The sequence below is a fragment of the Vollenhovia emeryi genome, unplaced genomic scaffold, assembly GCF_000949405.1.
Source record: "Vollenhovia emeryi isolate VEMERY1.0 unplaced genomic scaffold, V.emery_V1.0 DF939130.1, whole genome shotgun sequence".
Taxonomy (NCBI): Eukaryota; Metazoa; Arthropoda; class Insecta; order Hymenoptera; family Formicidae; genus Vollenhovia; species Vollenhovia emeryi.
In genome coordinates, this window is record NW_011967236.1 from 2,783,957 (window position 1) to 2,809,116 (window position 25,160).

Consider the following 25,160-nt stretch of genomic DNA (forward strand, 5'->3'; position numbering starts at 1 on the left):
AGAGAGAGAGGGAGATGAATAGGACAGAAGTGAGCAAACGGAAGTGAAAGGAGGAATGGAAAAGCGGCACTTTAAAATCTTTTTTAATGTAACTCAATTCTCTCGCATCTTCGCGGGGACAATTCAAAGTTATCTGACGAAGCGGAGGCATTTGCAATTCCGTTATTGACCGATGGGGCGCGGTATTAAATCTCGAGTGCGCCGAAAACCTCGAAGTTCTGGAATGCCTCCAGGAACTCCGTCCCGATTTTCGGGCCGGCCCAAGGCGCAAGAAGCCACGTCCGCCGAACCGTCGGTGCCAGGGCGCTGAAAACGCCTCGCGGACGCCGCGGGGTCGTACGTCGCATCGGGAACGCATCGCGATCCGCAGCCCCGATATCCGATTCGCATTCGTTACGAAGACCATGGGCGATGCGCAACGTTAGCGCGCTTTCGGAGACGGCGTCGAATTCGCTCTCGCATGCAACGTCGTTGACCCACCAGCGATGCGACGTTCATATCGACGAGGGTATCGGGTCGTTCGTCGATTGCAAGCGCGTTGCATACCTATGTACCATTCGCGCACGCTGTAAGTGCACGTGCGCATGTTTCGCAAGTAACTTCGTTGAGCCACGTGAGCTTTTTCTCGGCAAAACGTTATATCCCGTCCCCGTTTCTTTTCTGCCTCCTTCGCTTCCTCCTATTTTCACGTCTCTCCCCGTGCTCTCTTTCCTCCTCGTCCCTTTTCGAAGCTACGCTCTAAGACGGCTCGCGAAGAAATGCTGCCGGCAAACTGTGCGTACTCGTTACCTGCTACATTGTCTTTCTTGAAAACGGTAATTCTATTTTATTTGCGTAACGCAGAATTTAAAGGGCAACGAGCTAAACGACGGGTAATATGGAAAAGAGGATTTATCGGCTTTGTTTCTATTTCCTCGTTTCACCGTGTATCACGACGTTGAGATATAAAACAAGGGATTGTTCGTGTGGTACTGGCACCCACGCACCTCTCTCGTTCTGCAAACGCCGCTATTCGTTTCTCGCTATATCGTGCTTAAAAGAAAGCGCCGCCTTATTTCTCTGCAGCTAATGCAGTGAGATAGATTTATCTCTCAATTAGACAAATTATACGCGCGATTATTTCTTGTATACAATAGCGGATTGTTCCAAAGCACTCGCGAATAGTTGGTGTATCTAGGACGAGTATTTTTAGGGACCAATGTGTGTAAAATCTTCCACCTACTTATATCTCTCCATCTATCACAGTATCTCAATTTCTCCTCCAAGCCAAGGTAAGAAAACTCTTCACGCCGGTACAGCATCTCCCTTCTTTCCCTCTTAACTTGGGCTTTGCCATGGAAAGAAGGGCAACGCGGTTGCCTTTCACCAGGCCAGCCGAGGATTTTGATGGAAAGGGGTAGGTCGGAAAAGAGACGGGGGACGGCAGGGGGGGGGGAGGCGAGAGGCAGTTATTTGGCGACTAAATTGTCCTGTTTGATGTTGGTGTCTGATGTGGCCTGGAGCGTCCTCAAAGAGCTCCGCGAGGAAGAATATGCCTGGAGTGGGGCTTGTGGGCGATGGTAGCTCGGAGAAGACATCTCTCTCGGAGAAAGAAAGAGACGGCGAGTCTCGCGCGTACGCTCGCCCACTCGCGCGGTTTAGACGTAATTCGTAGACACGGTAGGAGGCGAGGCAGTTTACAGTCTTGGCTCCATTTTGACGCCGTATCTCCGCGGAGCGAGAACGTTACCGCATTCTCTTTCATACCGCGGTGCGGAAGAGGATTCCCTCCCCGTCCGCCGCGACGGCGAACGGCGACGGCGATGTTCCGCTCGGGCGATTCGCGATTCCTCGGCTTCGAGGAAATCCGATTTAGTCGTCGGGCAGACGACGCGGCGGTGCGAATGAGAGTGCCGTTTTATCCACGCTCGTCCGTTCCTCGATACAATCATCTCTGCTTGAAAAAGAGCAAATGCTCCGTCTTTCTCTCCGCGCGGAGAGCAAATGTACGAGCCAGCTATTGAGTCACGATGCTCCTTTTGAGAGCATCTTGGACGTATATTAGAGCCGCTCCTGCCGAGTTAATAATTTTTCTAGTGCACTGATATCAATGTGTGTTCCACAGATATTTCGTCTGCGCCTCGCGAGGGTATCACGAGAGCCCCGCGTCAAATTGAAGGGCAGTATTTCTGACTGATACTCGAAATCGCAATGGTTGCTCCGCTTCGTTTCAAGCAAACCAACGAAATTATTTGTTGCAATTTTATGTATCGCGTGTTATTAGTTTGGACACGCGCGCAACGCCGTGCACACTTGTTTTAAACGCTACGGAAGAAAATAAAAACACGCGGCGCAAAGTGTGTATGTAAAACTCGCGGAACTTCGTTTCAATTTATTTAGACGGGGGGAATCCATGCGCTACAAGTGGAAACTTTCAGCGTGTCGGTAAAGGATTAAAATATATTTTAACGAAGGCATCTCCGCTGACGCGTAAAGCGGTAGAAACAAACAAATTGCCTTAATCAAGAATGAGAAATTTATCGCATTCCATGCTACGCGCAAACGAGTTGTTTGCACAAAATTAAACGTAAACTAGATTATTTGCGAGCTGATCCATAATTCACGCTTGAATAACATACTTGAATCCAATTCGCGTGTTGTTTTGTGATTTTTACCAAAAGCAATTAAATACCGACAAAATTATATCGGGCGAGATTACGTTACCGTAGTTGGCGACTTGGAAAAAAAAACAGACCCGAGGAATGCAAGTGTACAATTAATTGCAGGAATACTTTCGTGACTTCTTCATCGGTCTTGAATTAAAGCGTTAATTTAGAAACGTTGCAGGAATAAGAATGATTAATCAAGTCTTTTTCCTGCACGCCTAATCGAGGAAGAATGGGCTTTTATCAAAAAGAAACAAAAATAGATCGTTTGTCCGCGCGAAAAATCAATTCAACGGGAACACCGGACGAATCGAATATAACAAAAGTGCCAAATCTGACGTCCTTGTGTTCCAAATGAGCTTTGAAAACTTGCGCTACCTCTGTCGACGGAAATCTTTGCGAGCGTCGTCCTCGTCGGACGCAACTTTATCCATCTCTGGTCGGACCCGTCGTCCGCGTGCAATTACGACGGTTGTACCACGCGGCTTTTCGAGAAAATCGCATTCTCTCCGCAGAGAAACGGACGCGAAATCGTGATTGCGGAAAGAGGTGGGTCGCGTTCCCGTGTAATTCGCGATGACGTATCCGTCGCTACGGGCGCGCGTCGTGCAAATCGCGCGCAGTTGTTAATTTGCTTTACCCTTAAACGCTGTGGTACGTTGTAACCTGTCGAAAAGGGCAACGGATGGAAACAGAGTTTTATAATTAGAGGCTTCCTTCCTGCGCGCGCGTTTGTGCCCCGAACGTGTAATAACGTCGCCATCCGGATTTACAGATAAATTAACGCGCGCGCTTTGAGTAATGCGCGTACCGCCGAGATCATTTGAGAAACCTTTAATCCGCTAATTGTTAGATCTTTCGACACATCGGTTTGGATTCAAGCTAACTGTGCACCTGCCGCTAGCGGTTTCAGTTTAAGTTATTTCTGCCTATTGCTACTTTTAGAAATCGATAATTATATAAACACCCTTCCACTGGCTCAGTCTATCTAAAGATTGTAGGAACAGACAGCGATCGCTGGAAATTTGTCAAATTTGTCAAATTAAGGAAGTCGATGTTACGGGATCAATCCCGGAAAGTCTTACATTAAGTTAGCTTGTACGTGTTTCATAGGTAATCGATGATCAGGAGTGTCGTAGATTTAAAAGTACAATTTTATCCGAACCGGTCATTTTATACGCGTAACAACCCAGTAACGTTTACGCGGAGGGTAAAGGGAGCGTGCAAATCGCGCACAACCATTAACCCTGTTTCCATCTGGGCAGTACGTTTTGCAGTAAAACTCGTAGTTGAGATAGCAAGCTGTGCTGTACTCTCTGCGTACGTGTGCGAGTGGTATACACGCGGATGGATAGACACATACACGCGTTTGCAACTGGACCCTGCGAGTGCACCTAAATCCACGCTTGTGGCGAGAAGGCTTAACGTTTACGCTCTTAAATGATACGAGCGAGAACGCCGTGTCTCCGCCTGTATTCCAGCGCATTTTACTCGCGTAGAATCGTATGCACTCTCACCTCGCTCCATTTATCTGTCTCCCACATCGGGCAGGACACGGTGTTGCAGGTCTCCTGAATGCGCGGCTTGTGCGTGCTGCTACACTTGTGATCTGGTAGCTGCAACAGCAACAGTTTAATATTATTATCGGAATTAATTACAGAGGATGCCATATTTTCAGGGAAGACTGGCGAGGATTGCGAGGGATGGGAGAACCAAACTCAAGAAGACCACCAGGAAGACCACCGAAACGATGGATGGACAGCTGGACGTCTGGGTCGCAACAGGCGAATTATAATTAATTATTAATTAATCGGAAAAACAGGCTCGAGCCTACTTCAAGTCGAAGAAAAAGAAGAAGCCATATTTTCGGTCGGGCTGGATCTTGGTGGCCCAATAGTAATATTTCCGTACGAATTTTGTACTTTTTTTCCATTCACAATTAGTAAACTGCGCGCTGATTACTTGTCGGTTAAACTACAGCTTTTGATTGGAACAGTAAATTCACGTACTTAAATCAACAATTGACAACTTCTGATGCTAACAAGTATCCTTTTTAAGTCGCTACAAGGCTGGATCTACGATAGACGCAGCAAGCCGCAAGAAATCGGACAGTGGCAGTCGATTATTCTTCTCATATTTGACTGTGATTGATCGATTTCTTGCGGCCTGCGATTTGCTGCGTTTATTGTAGAACGCAACTGGCGGCTCGCAGGCCGAATTCGGCCGTCAAAGCTTTCCAATCCGATCCGCGACGTCCAAGTTTAACCCACAGAAAACGTGAAAGATTTCAAAAACGCCTCTAAATAACAGGGATTCAACTTTGCCTCCACGTGCTGTTTCCTAGTTGATAGAGGAAAGTCTTCTATTATGAAAGAGGTTTCTAATAAAAGATAGCAAGTTTTTTTTTCAACACCCTAATTCAATTACAAATCTTTTTTCGCAACGATTACACAATCTAACAGTGAATTTTCCACTAAACAGATTTCGCTCTAATTAACAGAAATTCCATTATTCCATATTAGGATCCTATCTCGTAATCGGGAAATTTTCCTCCGCAAATAAAAAAAAAAGATTAAATTCTACTCTCTGAAAGTCAATCAGTGGATTATCGCTGAAAACAGTTCTAAGTGTACGACTGAATATTTCAGTGATACACTTACAGCTGTGAATCAGTGAGTATTCATTGGTTTCAGTGATAATCCACTGATTGACTTTTACAGAGTAAATTTAATTGCTGCGGCCCGCGGTTTTACCCCAAATTTTACATTTAGCCAGCCAAAAAATCTAGTTGCGTTTCCCTGCTGTAAAGAATTTACTGCGAAAAATATCATCCCAGTCTGAGTTTGAACATGAATCTCTCTACAATCTGCGATTGCGCCCTTACTAATTCAACTACTGATACACGTGGTGATGTGTATAGCAATAACCGGTGAATCTTTAAGGAGAACATCTTGTCTCAGGCGATGCAAGCAATAAGAAATGACTGATATGAATCTTACAATGTGTTTTAAGACCGACAAATAATCAATGTGCGTATAAATCTTACAGCTGTGTTTTAAGGCCGATAAATACGACACGTGGAGTTTACTGAATTGGAAAAAGGATAAGTACACAAACTTCCGAAAATATTATTGAGTTACCAAAATTCAGAATATTTATCGGCTATTGCTACAAATTTAATACCACATGTGATGTTTTCTCGCAAATTCTTTACGGTGATTTAAAAATGATGCTTATTAGCATCAAAAATTAAATCACACGGAGAGACCGATTTGGTTACCACATGTCTAATTAGGGTTGGCACATTCCCAATAAATAGTAATATTTGGGACAGCTACGAGTATATCTGTGGTTGTCATACCCATAAGTAGTGGAGACAACCACATGCGCCTTGTGCAGCAAACTTAGTGAATGTTGCGACACAAAACAATGTAGATTTTTTTGTGTCGCAACATTTATACGGCGACTATTTTAATTTTAGTTATTTTTGCCTTAACCGGTCTTTCCGTGTGGATTTGCTGTTCCAACGAGAAGTTGTATTTTAGAACCGACAAATAATCTTACCGAGTTGGAGAAAGTATACAAAATTCACGCAGAAAATATACTAAGCTACCAAGATCCACCCCGACCGAAAATGACATCTTCTCTGGTTACTTGTAAAATGATTTCGAGCACCGACAGTCGCCGAATTATTCAACATTGAAAGGTCCTCACGAGTAACCAACACGAGAATCGAATCGACAGAAATACAATTTCCAAGATCACCGAGACGTTTGATACGAAAATTTAGGAAATTGCGATAAAAAAATTTCGTTGGGGGGGAAAATCAGTCGTAAATATGCTGCATAAATTCGCGAAAGATGTCTGGAGCTGTAGGCTGCGCGGGACACCCTGCATGTATGAAATATGAACGTACGCTGGCTACGTATGCACGTGTGCGTGAGAGCTGTCGGACGGGGAGGTTTTACGGTGAGCGACGGCGTGTACTCGCGGAGCAGCTCCTCGAGTTTAAACGAACCGAACTGGGTTAGGGATCGTGGGATCTTCCGAGGCCGGAGAAGCGGGACAGAGTTGCGTATGTAAATGCGACTCGCAGACAAGTACGAAAGTACGGCATAAAATTCTCCGAGATGAGAGGAATGGTTAACGTTCCGTCCGCGCGGAAGCGCGGCGGAATTACGGCCGTGTCTAACGTCAGTGGCGAAATGTGAAAAATGTGGCGTTTTATCGTGTGCACGCGTAGCGTTGATTCCGTCGCGCCGTGGCAGATTTATTCCAGAAAGATTTATTTGTCTTTACACCGTAAAAAGCGTTGACATCTCCCTCTCTCCCCGTGGGTAGACGCGGACGCACTTGACGGGATTTTCGAGACCGGGTCACCGCCGGCACACGACTGTATTGATTTCTCGCGTCGTTAGACAAATATAAACAATTTAATTACGATATCTTGGACCCCGCGTGCTCTGCGCGAGTGTGAAGCTTTTATGAGGAGTCTCTCATCCGCTCTCCCGATAATAGATTCTTTAATAATTAGAGGAGAGACGGATAACAAACAGTCATTAAATGAAATAATGGAAAGTAACAACGGATAAATAACAGTTGTTATATTTAAGACAAATGCCGATAATATCGACAGCCAGGACCATTCCACGATATGAAATGTCGAAACACGGGCTGAAATTCGAGCGTAACTAAGCGTACATTTCGCGTTATTAAGAGATAAGCAATATCTCGAACTCCACCGAGGTCGTCGTGGAGTCGAGGAGAAAACTCGACTAAACGAAAACTTTATTATTGAAGCCCTTTCCCCCGGATTTACCTTAGTGGTTTCGTTCCCGTTCTCCTCGATGCAGAAGACGGACCTCGTTCGCGAGCCGCCGCCGCAGCTCGCGCTGCACGCACTCCATTCCCCGTTCATCCACCTGGAAAGATAGAGAAAGAGCGCTCGTTCAAGGTGCCGGGGGTGTCGCCAGGAACATACCGAGATTAACATCAAGAATTATTTGACGCCGGCACATGACTAACAATAATTAAGCTTACAATCGACCACAACTGGCAACGACACTCGTGTAGAGAAGTCCAGGTTCAAACCCTGGCTGAGGTAACATTTTTCGCAATCAATTTTCTGTGTTAAAAACACGTTGCCAGTTGTGGTCGATTGTAAGCTTAATTATTGATACCAAGATTAAGTTTGTTATGCGATCACGCAGCTGCATTTGCACACAGCAAACTTGCACGTGCTGATGAAACCCGACTAATATTCCACCTTTGCCGGGGGAGAAAAAATTACGACCGGCGGGTCCGTACGTTATTTAAAATCGGCGTAAAAAAGAAAGACGAACGTGCCAGCGTGGGCCTGGATGTAAAGTTTATGATCCGGGGATGGCGACATGCTGCTTGAAGTGCGTTCAAAATGCGGCGGGTGCTCTCATCGATGCGCTTCTCGTTCCTTTGCATCGATGGGCACGTTCATTTTTCACGTTCGGTTTTCGCGGAACACGCGGGTTGTCGGGTTTCAAAACGTGAAGTAGAACCTCGCATGCGGATTGCCAAAATCTTGCCCGCGCTACCTTCGCTCCCTCCGCTTTTCCATCGTGACAATGCAGAATTGTTCATTCCGTAATGCGACACAATGTTCGCATTAGTTATACACGCTGAACACGAAGATAACGCGGAGAGACTTGAAGTGCGTAAAATAAAATAGTTTCCTCCAAGGTATGCGGGTTTTCCATTCCACGGCGAAAATAACCACCCCGAAAGGTTTTATATCAATCTCACTTCTTCCGCAAAGTAATGCATTTTGTGTTTCTTTTATCTCATCGGTAGCTTTTTCAATTTACGACGTCGTGAAAATTTCCGCGCGCCATCATCGGGTAAATGGTAGAAATAGCTTCGCTTTTGACACGTCGCTGGATATTTCGGATCTAAATGCCGTATAGCGTTTCTCTATTAAAACTCGCCGACTGGTATCTTTGACGGTTTCCAGCCCCGGCGTGTCCGGGGAAGATACAGATTTGTTGAGCATTTACCAAGTAATACGGGTGAAGTGCCCTTCCATCGATGTAACGTGCTTTTTATGAAACTGTCAAAGTCACTCTCGGGCATTTTTCATGCGCGACGCCGTAAAAATGTTCCGTGTACGAGCGATTGCGCTAAATGACAAAGTGAAACGGTAAACTCCCGCTCATGTCTGGGTTTACGTGCGGAATATCGATCATCGATTACCGCCGACCTTGCCGATCTCGCGAGCGTTTCTTTTCCACGTGATCCTCAAAGTCATCTTTGATGCGTTCAATTTCCTACGGCAAAGCCGCGTGCATTAGGTATATGAGAACGTTCGGTGGAGGCCACGAACGCCAGGTGATCCCCGAGATTTGAAATTAATTACTGCCAGCCTTTTCAATTTCCCTCCCCCCCCCCCCCTTTACGCGTGCCTGTTCTCCAAAATCCGCAACACTCGACGCCGGACCGTCGAGTCTGGAAAAGTCTCGCTCGAGCAGGTCGGTCGGGGAAGCATGATTGCGACTTAGAGTGATGAGACCGACCCGGAAGGGAGGAATTTCTTTACCATAATTGTTTCCGTTCCCCTAATATTGATTCAAGTGCACTCCTTTTTTCGGAAATTGTTTCTGACAGTATTGTTCTTCTAAAGACGACAGGTGCCATATAAATAAGAAGACGCCGGACCACCGTGTCGTACACCCAGAAAAAAGTTTGCTTGAATTTTGACCCTAGACTTGAATTTTATTTCAAAGAAATGAGACTTCTTTACCTTAACCAAAATTTTATTTCATTGAGACTGGAACTTCTAAGAGAATCTATTTCAATTCAAAAGTTTAGCCTAATGAAATCTTGTTTCTGGGTGCAGTGCTTGAAACTCATTCTAAAACACGTCCTTTGATACAAGCATAATTATATTATACTATGCGTTTTCGTGTGAGTATTTTATAAATGGAATTAACAATCTTTATTAATTATTATTTCTGTGATATAATTTTTCTCGAGACCGGCTACACGAATAGTTGAATTTTAATAAGCACTCACGACTCGCGATCGGATGTTGGAGATCGCTTATGCACCTCAGCGTTAAATAACTAAGGGATAAGTCGTAATGTGCGATTAAATCATAACTTCCGGATTGCCACCACAAAGCGCGGTTGCGGCTTTTCACGGTGGTTGGAGTCCTCTTAGGGGAGAGAAAGGTGGGCCGTTTAGCCCAACTAAATTCAAACTGGACTAGCGGCCACTCCAATTAGCCATTGACCGATTTGCTGCGCGATCGATGCCGCGGCTGCTGATTTATCAACGGCTCGTAATCGCGAAGTCCGTGCGCTATCGCCGTGCCGCGCTGTAGGAGCCACCCGCCCATCTTAAACGATCGTTAAACGATACGATCCGATTAGCGGCACTGTCGTCGCAGACGTCGCGTATCCCAAACCGGCAATTTTCTTGCGTCCTCGCAAATCGATCGATCGAGTGACGTGAGATAGATCGAGTGAGATATATTGCAGCGCGGAACCGTCCGCTCGACGAAGCGAGCTAATACGTCTCTCAGATGCAATTTTACAACGTGCAACTGGCGCCTGTTACATTACAGCACGAGATTTCTTCTAATTTCTTGCCGAGTGGAGGCTCGCGATTCAATCGTAAAAGAAAAAAAACAAAAAGGAGCAGCGCTCCCCGTTACTTCGCTTTTAGTCGCGAGACCGAACGCAACCCCCCGACGAAAGACAATCGGCAGGAATCGTCGATCGTCCCGCGGACATCGAGCCGTGAATTCGAACACAAAGAAGAGATTCTATATACCGGACGGTAAAACTTTCAACGCTATTCCACGACTTTCAGCGGGTCCGCTGGATCCAGAGAGAACAGTTTGCGGGAGTTTTTACCCCGAGTCCCGTCGACGGCGGAGTATCTCGTCGTTTGTCGAACGATTCCCGTAGCGAGAACTGGCTTTAAATCGCCGCCCCGCAACCCTTCCGCGAGACGAAAGAGAAAATATTGTTGCAGGAACAGAGATCGCGTACCGAGTGCCAGCCCCCAATTTTTCGCTCGCTCGCTCGAGGCTCCCGAGGCACCGTTCGTACGAGAAATGCGATTTATTCGCGAGTTAATGCGAGTCACGAGGGGGAGAGTAACATTTTATAGTATCTTATGCACAGACGGAGCGGATATTTTATTGTTCGGCGGGCGAAATCGCGCGTGCGGAGGCTCGCGGGGTGAGGCACCTATAATATCTACTTCTCAATTGTACACGCGAGTGGCTTGACGTTTCTTTGACGTAGAACGTGCATGCAGTTCTACCGTAGATAGTTCAGTCTGTCCGAAAGGTACTCACTTCGTTGTGCAAGGGTGCGTGTTGCACGGCATTAAGGACTTCACCGAAGGTCTGCTGTTTGCATCGCAATAGCTGTCCTCCACGACGCTCTCGTCGGCCGATTTGCACACCGCCATCCCTATCTTGAAACCTATTAGCGCAAAAACGTGACCGGCAAATTAGCCCTCCAATTTGATGGCGAACGTTCATGCAAATAATGCCGCGATGCTCGTGAATTTCACTCGTTATCTTCTTACTTACGAGCACGACGTGGCTTCTTTTAGCTTTTCAAACAGTTACACAACGTACGTACGCTTGGGGATTGTGGAGTGCGGTAAAAGATATCGCATCTCGAATTCTAAGGGTCGTAGTTTTATATATTTTTTTTGATGTATCACGAATTAAATAAATATGGATACTTCGGAGATGATACCTTTAGCAAATCGATGCATTTTCATGCGATATTACGCCACTTTGTTCGCGCGATTGTTTGCATAGGGAAATATGGGCTAAATTAATTCAGTAATTACAGACCTCCACCGCAGGACTTGGAACAGGCGGATATCGATTCCAAACTCCAGGAGTATCGCGATTGGCAGCTTGATCCATTCCCTCCGCACACGCCACACGCATCTGTGTTCTTGTTACTACCAACTCGAAGGTCGCAACCAACCTTCTGCAACAGAAATCCACGCTCGATTAATGAAACACGTCTTCCATATAATGGATTTCAGCCGCCGTTGTCGTTATTGCTTCCCAACACATTACCAGAGACAAATAATCTTGCCCTAAAGAATCGTTCAAAGCACGTTCATTTCTCTTCTGCCATTTTGCGAATCGTCATTGACGAAAGAATGACGATAATGGCAATTAAATTAAAATTATTATCCTTGGACGGAAAGAATTGCTCGAAAATTTGCTTGCGCGAGCGCAGAAGAAAGATTAGAAATATTCTCTCGTTTGTCCATAGTTCTGTCCAGTTTCCAGCGAGTATTAACAAATTGTCGTTCGGCGCTGAATACAAAAATTCTACAGAATTTTATTGCTGATTCAGAAGTCGCATCGCACTTATATCGATTTACTGTTTACGTGACAGGAAATTTTTCCTGTTTCGACCGTCGTTGGAGCTAAAAGAGTTTTGCAGTATCGGCGGTATCCCGGACACATTAAGAACGTTGACGAATGCCGGTGTGCCATCGGGATTCATACGAGAACGGGAAAAGTCCCGCGAAAATTCAGGATCTTTGAGGAGGAGAAGATGGTGCTGGGGGGGGTTGCGAGAGAGGAGGCGAGAGCTGACGTCGATTCGTGACCTGGCTCGGACGGCAAACTGATTTGTCATTCAGGTTGCATGGAGGTTTGCTCGGAGGTCGGGGAGTACATTATTCATCCCTTATCCTGGGCGAGAAGAGTGAAGCAAACTGGAAGGCGAAGGCGCGAAGCGGAGCGGGACGCGCCTCGGAGATGCCGGAGAGGAAGCGGCGGGGCGTGCGGGAGTAAAAAGGAGAGGGACGTGAGCCTAACGAGGGATCTCCCCTGTACGATCAACTGCGGTGGCGCCGAGATAATCCTAGATTTCGTCGCAGCGACCTGCGACGCGAATAAATCGTTCGTTCCAATTACCTACGCGGTTAAGCTTCCGGTGCCGGCGAATCTGAAGACGCGCGTCCGGTTCGACAGCACGAGCGGAAAGCGTGGAAATAGCGGAGTCAAATTCGATACAGAGCGTGATTCACGATTGCCGTTTGCCCCCCCTAACACGCGGATGCCGGCGAATAATTGCTAGAGGAAAGTGCGTTATTACGAGATAAACTCCTTCTCTTAAAATTCAACGTGAAAATCATGTAATCGTGGGACAACGTGGCATTTTGAACAACTTCATGAGAGTTTTTTTGAAATGTTACCATACATTTTACTAGTGATTACACTTGGTATACATTTCGCTAGTAAAATGTATGGGAAAATTTTAAAAACCTTTCATAAAGTTCTTCAAAATGCCACGTTGTCCCACGATTACATGACTCTTAGGGTAAATTTTAAGAAAGAATTCTCTCCGTGTGGTTTCATCGTTAACTTGTTACCCTTGGAGTGAAATCTAGCGGAAAATTTATTGTTAGATCGTGTGAATAAAGATTGTGGTTAAACTTTGATGTTAAAAACCTGCTATCTTTTTAGAAGCTATCTAAAATAATAGAGGACTTTCCTCCATACCACCTGATATTTTGATATTTTGATGTAATTATTTATCACAAAAAGATTTGCTGTCGCCAGCAATATAAAACCAATGATAGTTTATTGAAACGACCTACACTGGTCAATGTTTTTATTTTAAAAAACTAACGACGTTTCGGTCCGGGATTTGGACCCTTCTCAAGTATTCTGTAAACATGATTTATTATGTATTTGCGTGCATCAATGTACGATCGTTCTTGCTTGATTTAGGAAATAATGTTTTATTATTTATTAATTTCTGCATTATGATGCATTTTCCTCCTGCGAACGCTGCTACTCTTAATTGCTATACTCTCCAATCACATAAATTATCCATCCGCTATTACGCATTCGTATCTTTTTTTTTTATATACGATTTCGTGCAACGGTGTCGTTTAATGAGAGCTAGACATTGCCGAACGAAAATTGCGCGCTAAATTCAGTACGGCGTGCGCGCGGCACGACGGTCTCCATTTCGACCCAATTGGCCGTTCGATTTTGCTGCAGAATCGAAATCGGGCTCGATTATCGTTCAAGTTTCAAACGCTCTGCGAAATACTTCCATTAAACATCGGTGATCGTCATTCGGCGAATTGCGGCGGTTACGAGTGCAGTTTTATTCCGCGCAGCAATGCAGAAGCCAGTTTAGGCAGATACTTTATTTCTGCGCTTTCGAAACGAGAGATTCGGCTCTTTAATAGCCGCGGTCGGCGCTTCACGCATCGAGAACGTTACACTAACGCGGAGAGCAAAAATTTTCAAGTGAATGGGGGCGCCGGACCAAGAATTGAGAGATACATTCTCGCTGGCATAAACGGAAGAGATACGTTCGATGCGCTCGTGTAAAATTCAATCTTCAAGTAGGAACGCAACGCGCGTTTTCCTTCTTCTACGCTATATGTAGTCTCAATTAGTTAATCGAAATCCTCAGTGTGCGATTTCTTCTGAAATAAATATTAGTAAAACGATATAATTTCTAAAATATTAATTCGGCAAAGAATATATGCACAAGAATATACACAACAATATTCAAAACGCAGCAATAAAAGTACTCGAGTTTATATAACTGTAATTTCTTTTTCATTTTATTCACGACCGCGAGGATAATTCATGAGAGAAACGGAAAAGCTGGAGGATCAACGTTCACCGGATGGGACGGCTGGCATCCGGCAGATCTGGGATTTGCCGAAATTTAATTTCATATGAGAATGAATTTGTTTCGTACTTTCCTCACCGTCGCGTCGTGTATGACGACAGAATCGAATGGGGTATCTTAATAGACACGTGTGCCTCTTTATATAAAAGACACGGCACGCGGGTGCGCCGGATTAGGTTTACTTTCGCGAAAGTGGAAATCAATGATGGGGCCCGATAATTGAAAGATAGGGTCATCGAAGCAACCCGTTATTTCTGTAGGTAAACAAGACGGGAGAAAACGAGAATTCCTCTGGGCGTGAGAGATGAAATATTGCGAGACTTAACGGTACTCTGCGACCCTTTTCTGGTCCCGCACAAATAACCGCTGTAATACGTGACGGCAAAAAATAATAAATAACAGTTATTGACACTATTATTGTTATACATACAAACTGCTATTATTAACAGTATGTTATTACACGATATTACATCGTATTTAATAGCAACGAAGAAAAAATAATTCTAGAAGAATATTTTTCGATCTACCGATTGCGATTTAAATATAGGTATCTTATGATTTGTGCATCGCTATACATGTGCATACATGTAGAGAGTTAATAATTTAAGTTATTTCATATCAACGCGTGTAACGGAATACCCAAAGCTTTTCGTGTTAAAATATTCGTCCGAGAAATTAGATCAAGAAAGAGATTTGCAGAAAAATAAGATAATACTTCTTAGTACTTGTCCGAATACACTGAGATTGAAATCGATTACCGAGCCGAAGCACTCTCTATTCAGATTGAAGAATCAGAGAGATTAGCAAGGACGATAATTGCTAATGTCTGACCATTTTCCATACCGTAGCGATTTCGTTACGTAAATTTGACTGGCATTCAATTATTCGCCCTCGAGATTCTATTCGATGCTCCATGTACCTTCCTGGTCCTTAGCACCCCTTGCTGTCGCTATCCCATTAGGATACACCCAGCCTTTTCTACCAGCCTCGCACCATCGACATTTCCCCGCTACCGTGCCTCACCTTCCTTTCCCTTGCACTCGTTTCCACCTTTTAACATAGTTTTCTCGAGAATAGGATTTACAGAATGGAGGAAGGGGTGCTTAACCCCCGGGCACTTTATTCGCCCTCGTGTTTTCACTGGCACGATGAAATTTATTGTGTACCTGTCCAGAACTACACGGCTCGGATTCAATATGTACTTATCATACATCTATTTTCTATTATACAGCGTGCGTTTCCTCTTTCGACTTTGGAGGGTAATCCAAGAGGAAAAGCTTATTTCAATTTCGGAACATCAATTACTTTAGAGATAAGCAACTGAAAATGGAGAATTAGGTTTCAGAAGGGAAAAGAAGGAACTGGGCGAAACCTAGAAAATGGAGTAGAAAGAAACGAGCAAGGACTCCGGGTAGCAAATTTTTGCCTCGTATGGTTACTTTCTTCTCTCTTCTTTTTATTCCGCGGCATTAATCATGGTCAAAATCTTTTCAGAAAATAGCACGCCGAAAGTTAAGAACAAACTTTAATAAGATACCTTCGCATACTTCGTTTAAAGAGTATTTTTTGCCCCCATATTTATTTAAAATATTCTCTTACTTTTTCACAGTTTAATAAGAATGAGAAAACTATCCGCATATTTATTCCTAACGGATAGTTTCCTCTTACTAAAAAGGAGCAATGATAGATGTTTAATATGACTTTGATAACAGCATATAAAAGGCTTTCAGGGCATAATATTCGCTTTATAAGCGGCAAATATATATATAAATATTTTGCATCTTGGCTAGAATCAAAATTTACTTGCGGCGAAACAACCAAAACGATAACTATATAAAAAGCGGTTTTAACCGGCTTTTGGATTTCGCGAATAATGTCAAAGAAACGCTCGCAGAATGCTAATATGTCTCCCCGGAACACGCTGGAAGAAGAACGCTGATGTCATCGCCGCAATTTCCGATTGATGTAATTTCTGAAAATTCGCTATTCCCATCACAACGGGGAATGGCGTAATAATTTTTTTCGCCCTGAAGATACATTTTAACGAGTGCGCGACGTAATGAAAAAGCTCGACGCGTCCATCGGGCGTGCCCACAACGAAAGCGGGACTCGGCACTTTTAATAACGCAAAGCCAGTTTGCGTTTACCGGAGTTTGCTTAATGCTTAATTACGTGGACTTCTCTGCTGATTAGATATTGTCCCTGCGACTGCGTCGCCCGACGTTGCCATTATGAGAATTCGTTAATTATTTCCCGGCATACCGCGAGCGCGCTTTTCCCAGCGTTATTGTTAATCCGATTTCTTTCTGGTTGTTTTGTAGTATCACGAGTCTCATTTAATTTAGGATCAAAGAATTAAGATTTTAATGCTAGGGCGTGGACGCGCGCTGTACTTCTTAGGCGAATAAAATATAGAGATGTGTAAAATATATATTTACGAGATGCAAATTCACACGACGGATTAAATAATCTCAGGGACTGTATGGGTGGTGTACCTTACAGTTTAACGTAGTAATAATAATTTAATCCGTACAGTAATTTCGCTAAAGCTGAGTCAATTACGTAATGAACAAATCATGCGCACAATGTAATTAAATACGCGACTGCAGTTATTTACGAATACTTTCGCTAAAAGGCACCTCATTCATAATTATCAAGTTGAAAGTGTGCACTTCTGAAAATACAAAAACTTTACCTTGTTAAAACGACCCAATAGGGAACGTTATTGTGCAATAGTACTGAATGATTATCTCACGTTACGCTCCTAGAATATACGTGTTTGCATACCTAGACCATCTGCATATACACGCGTGACGTTGATCAAATTAAGTTAATGGACGATGAGATCGGGCTTCTCGACGCGCCCATGTTAAATATTAGCAGACGACTGACCTGGCTGCTTCGTTAAGTTGCGTTTTCTCAACACGACGCGGAGCTTGCCTGGCGTTGTAGCGGCGCCAGAAAGCAACGAGTTGCGAATACGTTTAAGGCACTATCCTGGTACATGCGCCTACGCGCCGACATTCGCGCGAATCTCTTCTCCCGACCTCGGAGTTTCTCTCTACTAACTCCAAAAGTTTCATCTTACAAAGTTTCGACAAGAGACGTGGCAATTGCGGTTAAATTCTTAAGTAACGCCTTCAGTTTAATCCCCGGGCTTAAAGCTGGCTCCGTCGAAGTATTTAAGAACGTTGCTTTTATCCACGTAATTAATAATTTGTCAAATTCTTCTTGAATCCTACTTTATTGACTAGTAAAAAGGGGGGAAAAAAGTATGGAGAAATCAGAAACACTATACGTACGTACGTCCGTTTTATGCATGTATTTTGCACGGAAATTCCTCTAATATTACCGCTCTCTGCTGTCTGCTACTCTGATCTTTGATTAATTTAAAGTCAACTTTTCATATTAAATATTATCAATAATTTAATATAATTTGTATTCACGTTAATATAATTAATTTCAAACATAGCTTTTATGCGAATGCAAAGGTTACTCCAATTTATTGTTTCAGGCAACTCGTTTCGGGGATATTGCTCAGCTCACACGCGACTCTTGATTAATTAATTGAGTAATTATTCGATCAAAATTACAGATCGGATTATACCGATGTTCAAAACGTGGTGACCAAACTAATAGTGAATTTAATATGTAAATTCCCAAGGTACTAGGCAAATCGCGATCCATCGATTTAACAATGCAAACGAGTAGTTAAATGGATTAATAAATCAAAATGTTATTTTCATTTCAAACATCATTACTTTCAATTATTTACACGTTTCAGTTGCGTCTTTGTGTATCTAGACGAATCGATCCTAACTACTCGATATTTCGCGAAAAACCATAATAACGTTTCTCAATCAAGTTTTTTTGCGACTTTATTTTATTTATTTGCAAATATCCCTTTTTAACGATCGACTGTTTGCTGATCAATGTAAAAATCTTACGTGAAAAAATACAAATAACATAATCGAGATTACTACGAGCCGCAATATGCCTCGTTAGCAGCTAAATTGCGGTTAAATTAATGGAATGTAAGTATCGCTATATTTCGATAATTAACGAGCAAAGGCCTTCACGTGTTGATCGACCGACAATTTATAGTGACTGACAAGCGGCGCACTGTACCTATCGCTTAATGCTCCTCGCATCTAATATACTGCGGTCTGCGCGTGACAGATCCATGGTTTCCGATAATATCGTGGTTAAGAATCGATAATTATCCTCTTATCAGAAATCAAGAGAGTCGAAGAATAGATAATCACATTTGGTGAGATAATGCTTTTATCAGAAATGCTCAATTGCAATCTTGATTATATTCTCAAAACCTGAGAAAATGGGAGCATGTAGAGATTAATTTCTAATATACTTTAACTATCTGCTCACGTCTTATTTCCTGCCCAATTGCAAATCGTTATCATATGATTAAAAAACACATATACATGCGTACTTGTAGATATTTTTTCATACGTAATTATTAAATTTTCACGATCGGATCCTACATAGGTTGAATCGTTTGAAGAAATACAAATGACAAATAATGTTAAAACAATTATCAATAAGAGTTTCGTTGGCTCTAATTATTTTTATCGTAATAATGGTATTTTTGGAAAAATATATAGCATCTAATTTACGCTCTGGTGTGCGATGCCATTTATAAAATAGATGCTATATTCTCTCCCACATATAATACTGCATTGTGATGGACGTTGAAGAGCATCGGGATAAAGAGTTCGAGTACGGTTGGTTTTCAATTCAAGCGTCGGATCAATGACAGTTCACAATAAGCGTAGAATAATGACGTCACAGTCCCAGCTCAATCCGCCTGTCTATGCTAAAGCGTAAGACATCGAAAAGATGATATTCCATTTTTTGTGATCTATTGTGATTTTAGTATTTCAGTTTATATCAAAGGTACTTGCAGAAAATACCACTATTTAATTATAACTGGCGTATCCTCCAACGTGTCATATATTATAGGACTTTTTGGAATAAACTTTTCATTTATTTTTTTTCAGAGAAACATCGAGTAAAGTGTCCTATTTTAAAAAGCAGTAATATAAAGTGTCCCAGAATTAAAAATATAGGAAAAAACTCAATTATCTGATTTTATTAACATATCCATGAACCGTGAATCTAAATTATTTTTGTTCAATCTCAGATAGTCAAATCTGTCGGCGACAATTTTGCAAATTTTATCAGCAGAAGTTGCCAACAGAATATTGTGGCAGATTGACCGCACAAACCGCTGCTTAACTACCGTTTTACATAGCCTACTAAATAATGTCATCTAATTGTAAGCAGTAATTGAAGCATATCGTTTAAATTCCAAAATATCAGATTCTGCTCAGATTCCGATGGCAATCTACTGTTGGATTACGTCGATACGCTCTACTGGCAGAACACAGGGTTTAATGCGGACACAGTTGATGTCAATCTGCCGCAATATTGTGTTCGAGTTTGCGAGCATATTAGTAACATTTTGCTTGCTGGCAATTCTGAGAATAATGCAGATTAATTGGATTATCGTTTACAGCTGGCTTTACGAGAACTCTTGGTCAAAAATTGCGAAATAGCGCCGAGTGTCTTATGCCTCGACAAAAAGTCGTCTATGATGATATAAGGAGACTTCACTCACCATGCACTCGCCGCCTATGCACACGTCCGTGCCCTCCGTGTAACATCTCGTTCCATCCTCCACCTTATCCGCTAGTTGCACTACTATCGTCTCGTCGCTGTCGAATTGCAGGCTATCTGTGGAATCGCGCGGCATCGTCTTCTCGCTCACTTCCTGCCGCGACCGTCTTGCGCCGTTCTCGAGGGTCTGCTCGCCGCGACAGATCAAAGCGCACGGCCTAGCCGGATCGTAATGGGGATACCATTTGAGCAGTTGCTCGCTGTATGGCACATTGTTGAAGGCGGCGCATTGTACCGCGCGAAAATCGCCCGATTTCTCGCAGGTCTGAAATCACAGAAAAGAGAATCCGTAGTCAGGGCTCATTAAACGCTTCTATGACGTCGTTACGTCGCTACAAGTGCCTTCGAGAAACTGCGTCGCTTCGCGACAACGAGCGATTCAAATTTTCGGCATCAAGACTTGATTGTTCATAACGATCTTATTCTTGGTTCAGAAATTGGTTTTTTCGGGGCGAAAGTTCGACGACAAGCCACTGGCTGTATAAATTTTTAATTTCGTGAAGAATACCTTGACCATTTTCCCGAAATAATTCCTACGCGGAAAGAATTTTCCCTTAAAATTTACCCTGAAAATAATGTAATCGTGGGACATGGCATTTTTAAGAAGTTTATGACAGTTTTTTGAAATTTTACCATACATTTCACTAGTAAAATGTACACTAAGTATAATTACTAGTAAAATGTATATGGTAACATTTCAAAAACTCTCAAAGTTCTTCAAAATACCACGTTGTCCCATGAATACATGATTTTCAGGGTAAAGTTTAAAAGAAAATTCTCCCGCGCGGTGTATAAGATTTCGATTATATATTAATAAATTTGTTTTCTGATCTCCCTCCTCGTCCTTTACCGAAGTTCTCTCGATTATAAAAACGACGTTTTCTAGCCACACTGGCTAATTCTATTAATATACAGTAAAAGTATTTTGTTACATGGGTTCACGTCGAAGTTACTGAATGGAGAACAAAGTTTCCCAATTCCAGGGATAGCTAATTAGAGCAAAATCATATTCCATTTATACTTCTCGAACTCGGGCTCGAGATAGCGAATCCAAAGTGAAGGATCGACGCCTAAGAGCCTAGAGTTACCATCGCAAAAGTGCCCGCTAATTATCGTTATAATTAACCATTCTATAGTTGGACCGCGATATCTCCGGGGTATTTCTATCGACATTTTCGCCCCCGCGAGTTTACCTCACTTCTCGCAAAGTTAACGAGCAATGTAAGTTCACCACGGAGAAACGTTCATTATCTCCCAACCCCTCGCCTTTTTACCTATCTTATTTCGCCCGTGTTTTTCGTTTCTCCTTATTGTGACAAGGGCACGAGTCCCGAAATTCGATTCAACGATATTTGAACATAACAATGCAAACTATCACCGTATCTTCATAATTATGTTATTATTCTATACGAAACTATCATTTTCGTAATATACCTGTAACGAGGCTCATTATTGTTAACATTATTATCGGTGTGCTGTAACATGATATAATATCTATTATTATTAAGCCAAATTTAAGCCAAAAATTATAGTACATAGTGTTTGTGTAGTATAATGTAAATAATTTTTATGTTCTACTCTGCAGCTTACATGTATGGTGGAATATCCGTTATTAATCTCGCTCTTTATGCATAAAAGTTCTCTGGGAAGAAAGAGATAGTTAAGCTACTCATTTTGGGGCCCACAATTAGTAATCGAATTATTTCAATTGCTCGTAACTCTACTCTGGGAAAAATTTGGGCCGTTTTTTCGTAGTTAAACAACTTAACATTTCGGTTAGTGCCTCTTAAGTGAAAATTATCTTTGTGTTACTGAATATCGACAGAACTAATTGAGAGAATTAATTAGTATTACTTAAAAATCTTGGATATAGATAGAATAGGATAATTGTGGGCCCCAAAATGGGTTGCTAACTGTCTTTGTTTTCCCAGAGTACCACAAAACGAAGTTAGAAAGTTGATGTTCATTAAAATTAAATGCCTATCTAGAACTCCATAGAGATTCTTTAAGAACAGCGTCTTTGAGGTAAAAGAAACACAAAATTATAATATTATTACAGATCGTTATTCGTATTCTCATATGCATTTGTCGTTTCAGATTGAAATATGGATTACGTTAAAGTAAATAATCGCGATTAACTTCGCTTCTCAATGAGAGAATTAATTGCGGTCAGTTACATACCGGGACAAACTTTTGGTATAAACAACGCCGAATCGCATTTCGCTGCGCCGCGTATGATAATTATTCGCGGCGTCACACGGCGCGTCAACTCTGTCCGCGGTAATTATCAAATTCGATGGAAAATATGTAGGTGCGAAATACGCACGGCGGGCCGACCACGTGAAATTTACACGTACGGTCACAATATGACCGGTTGCAGCAGCTCCGGCCAAGCGACACGGACGGCGAGGATAATGTAGCTAAACATTCGCCGCTACCATTGTTAGGAACAGTGTTTGTTGTAATGAATTTGCCGGCAGCGCAGTAATTAATTAGCGCGGATCGGCCAGCCGCAGAGTTCAGTTTCAATTGGGTCGACGTATGTTCCGACGATATGCTGAGTTTACGCGCGGCATATTGTAATCGTTCCTGTAAGATATCCACTCGATGATAACGACGAATTATTTTCGCGGGGGCAAGACCGGATACGCTCTCGATCGCTCTTCAGCACACAAGTATTTATTAGCACTTTTACGTCTCGATACTTTAACTTCATCTCTTAATTTAAGATATTGGTCAGAGATAATCGGTTATTCCGTGAAAGGATCTTCCGTAAATTCAATTTCGCGAAAATTTAATTCATCTCTGATATTCTCAGCAATCCGAATTCTTGCAAATCGGAGAATTATACGACGCAAAGAGAAACGTAGCTGGTAGTTTCAAACCGTCGCTATTACTACTACCGCTGTTTCCTACGGTCTTGATTACCACTAGCTCGCACGAACGTGACGATCCGCAGCTTGCTGAGTTAGTTTGTCGTGCTATAGAGAGATGATCTATAAAATAGTTTGTAGCTGTGCAACAATATCCTTATAAGACATTCTCTCTCCTTATTGTTGTCGCGATTACTTTTAGTATGATTACATATGTTTTGCGCATATAAATTGTTTCTATAAAAAACAATCATCGGACTATAAAAAGATTTATTTTAGGTATTTATTGTATAACTCATCAAGAAGATAAGATTCTAGAAAGAAGAGAGAGCAAATTAATTTTCGTTTTGATTTGCTTACTTTATATTATAATATATTGAGAAAATGTACGTTCGACGTGCTTCTAAATAATTTAAATATCAAAGAACAATCAGCAAAAAGAGAGTGACAAAACCTTGTATAATCTGAAACGGAGAATCTGCGGAATAGAATATTTATTCCACTACTGTGCAATGCGGAAACAAACGTACAATTCTTTGAAAGAGAAAGTGAAAGAAAGTGAATGAAAAATGTACCTTAAGTATGTTTTTACACAAAAATTGTCTTCATTCATATCTCTCTCTCTCTCTCTCTCTCCCCCTCCCTGTCTCTCCGCGGCTCTCCGTGTCTTTCCGCGTCTCTTCCTCTCTCTCCCTGTCTCTCCCTGTCTCTCCTTGTCTCTCCGCGTCTCTCCCTGTCTCTCCCTGTCTTTCCTTGTCTCTCCCTGTCTCTCCGCGTCTCTCCCTGTCTCTTCGCGTCTCTCCCTGTCTCTCCCTGTCTCTCTCTGCATCTCTCCGCGTTTCTCCGTGTTTCTCCGCGTCTCTCCCTGTCTTTCCGCGTCTCTCGCGTCTCTCCGTGTCAATTCGCGTCCCTTCACGTCCCTCCGCATCTTTTCCTGTCTCTCTTTCTCCCTGTCTCTCTCCCCCCTCTTTTTCTCTCTCGCCATAAATAAGAGATATCACCAAGCAATTAATCATCTTTTTCCGGTGCAAATATACACAGAGTAGCATCGTTCCGCTATACAAGTGTAGACATGACCCCCGGGTATCCTGAATTCTTAATTTTCCGTCAAATTATTCATTCGTAGAAGCTTGCCTGATATGAGATAGCCGGAAGAGGATAAAGGGCACAGATATTATTATATATTCATTAACACGAGAGATAGAAATGTGGATATTCTTAAAATAAACATACTTGAATTTATGTTAATAATATTTTTAAAAAATTCTCCCGGAAAATTATTTAAATGATAAAGAGAATTGTCATAGAGAAAGTTTTATTCGTAAAAGATTTTTCCAACCAGTTTTCCTTCCTCTCTTAAAACAAAACATTAGTTTACGCGAAATAATTATGATCAATTTATTATATAAAACTTTTATTCTTTTGTCTTCCAGATTTCATAAAGGAAACATTTTTAATTTCGTTGTGAAATTATATTTTTGACGTAGAGAGAAAAGAATTCAAAGTCAAAACATTTGGTAAATGCATTTGAAAGAATATAATATAAAATTAGTTGACCATACAACTCTATTTCTCTATTGTTTCTCTTCATATCTCTTCGTACTTGCAAAAAGATATTTTTCGAACTATTCCTATTTTTTCTACAGTTTTAAAAAAAATACACGAATTTAAGTATTAAACTTGTTTTTTTAAAACAACACTAATATGTTTCTTTAAAACAACACTTGTTGTTTATCTGCCGAGATTTAATGAAATTCCGCAATTAAAACGCTGCTAAGTGTTTCGAATTCTAGAGAGAGAAAGTTACGTACTATAATTTTAAATTTGGAAAAGAATTTCCACGAGTAATTACCCGGCTGGCTTCTCGAGATAACATGTACCGAGATCGACTCGCTCTATGGAGTGCAATGCCGGGATGCAGCCTTCGCGGGATCGGCTACGAAGTAGGACCGGAGGAAGAAACTAGGCGAAGCGCCGAAATCTGTTGGGAACCGCGGAAGCCGCAGCGCGGAGTTCGAGCGCTCCTTAACAAGGAATCTCAACTACTCATTACGCAAAAGCGTTTCTACATCCAACACTCTTGCGCCGATGGAATACCCATGGGGCATTCGCCAGACGTTTCAGCCGATTACGAAACCCCGTGCACTCCGGGAACAATGGATAATACCTTTCGCGCAACACCACAGCGACAACTTACTTCGTCCTTAAATTGACGATACGAGGGTAGATGCGGCGAAGGCTCTAACATCTCAAGTTTTCAG

At 42.4% G+C, this 25,160-nt stretch overlaps 1 protein-coding gene across 5 annotated transcripts in view; it reads right to left on the minus strand.

Annotated features, from left to right (window-relative positions):
- Positions 1 to 25,160, minus strand: part of LOC105568359 (ADAMTS-like protein 3) — a 197,446-nt gene that overhangs the window by 16,883 nt on the left and 155,403 nt on the right. For all 5 annotated transcript variants that reach the window (XM_012023982.1, XM_012023980.1, XM_012023978.1 and 2 more), the window contains 5 exons: positions 19,968 to 20,291; positions 11,497 to 11,638; positions 10,984 to 11,113; positions 7,465 to 7,567; positions 4,163 to 4,261 (listed from right to left, as the gene is read on the minus strand). In XM_012023982.1, coding sequence (XP_011879372.1) covers positions 4,163 to 4,261; positions 7,465 to 7,567; positions 10,984 to 11,113; positions 11,497 to 11,638; positions 19,968 to 20,291 — 798 coding nt within the window. The remainder of the gene's footprint in view (positions 1 to 4,162; positions 4,262 to 7,464; positions 7,568 to 10,983; positions 11,114 to 11,496; positions 11,639 to 19,967; positions 20,292 to 25,160) is intronic.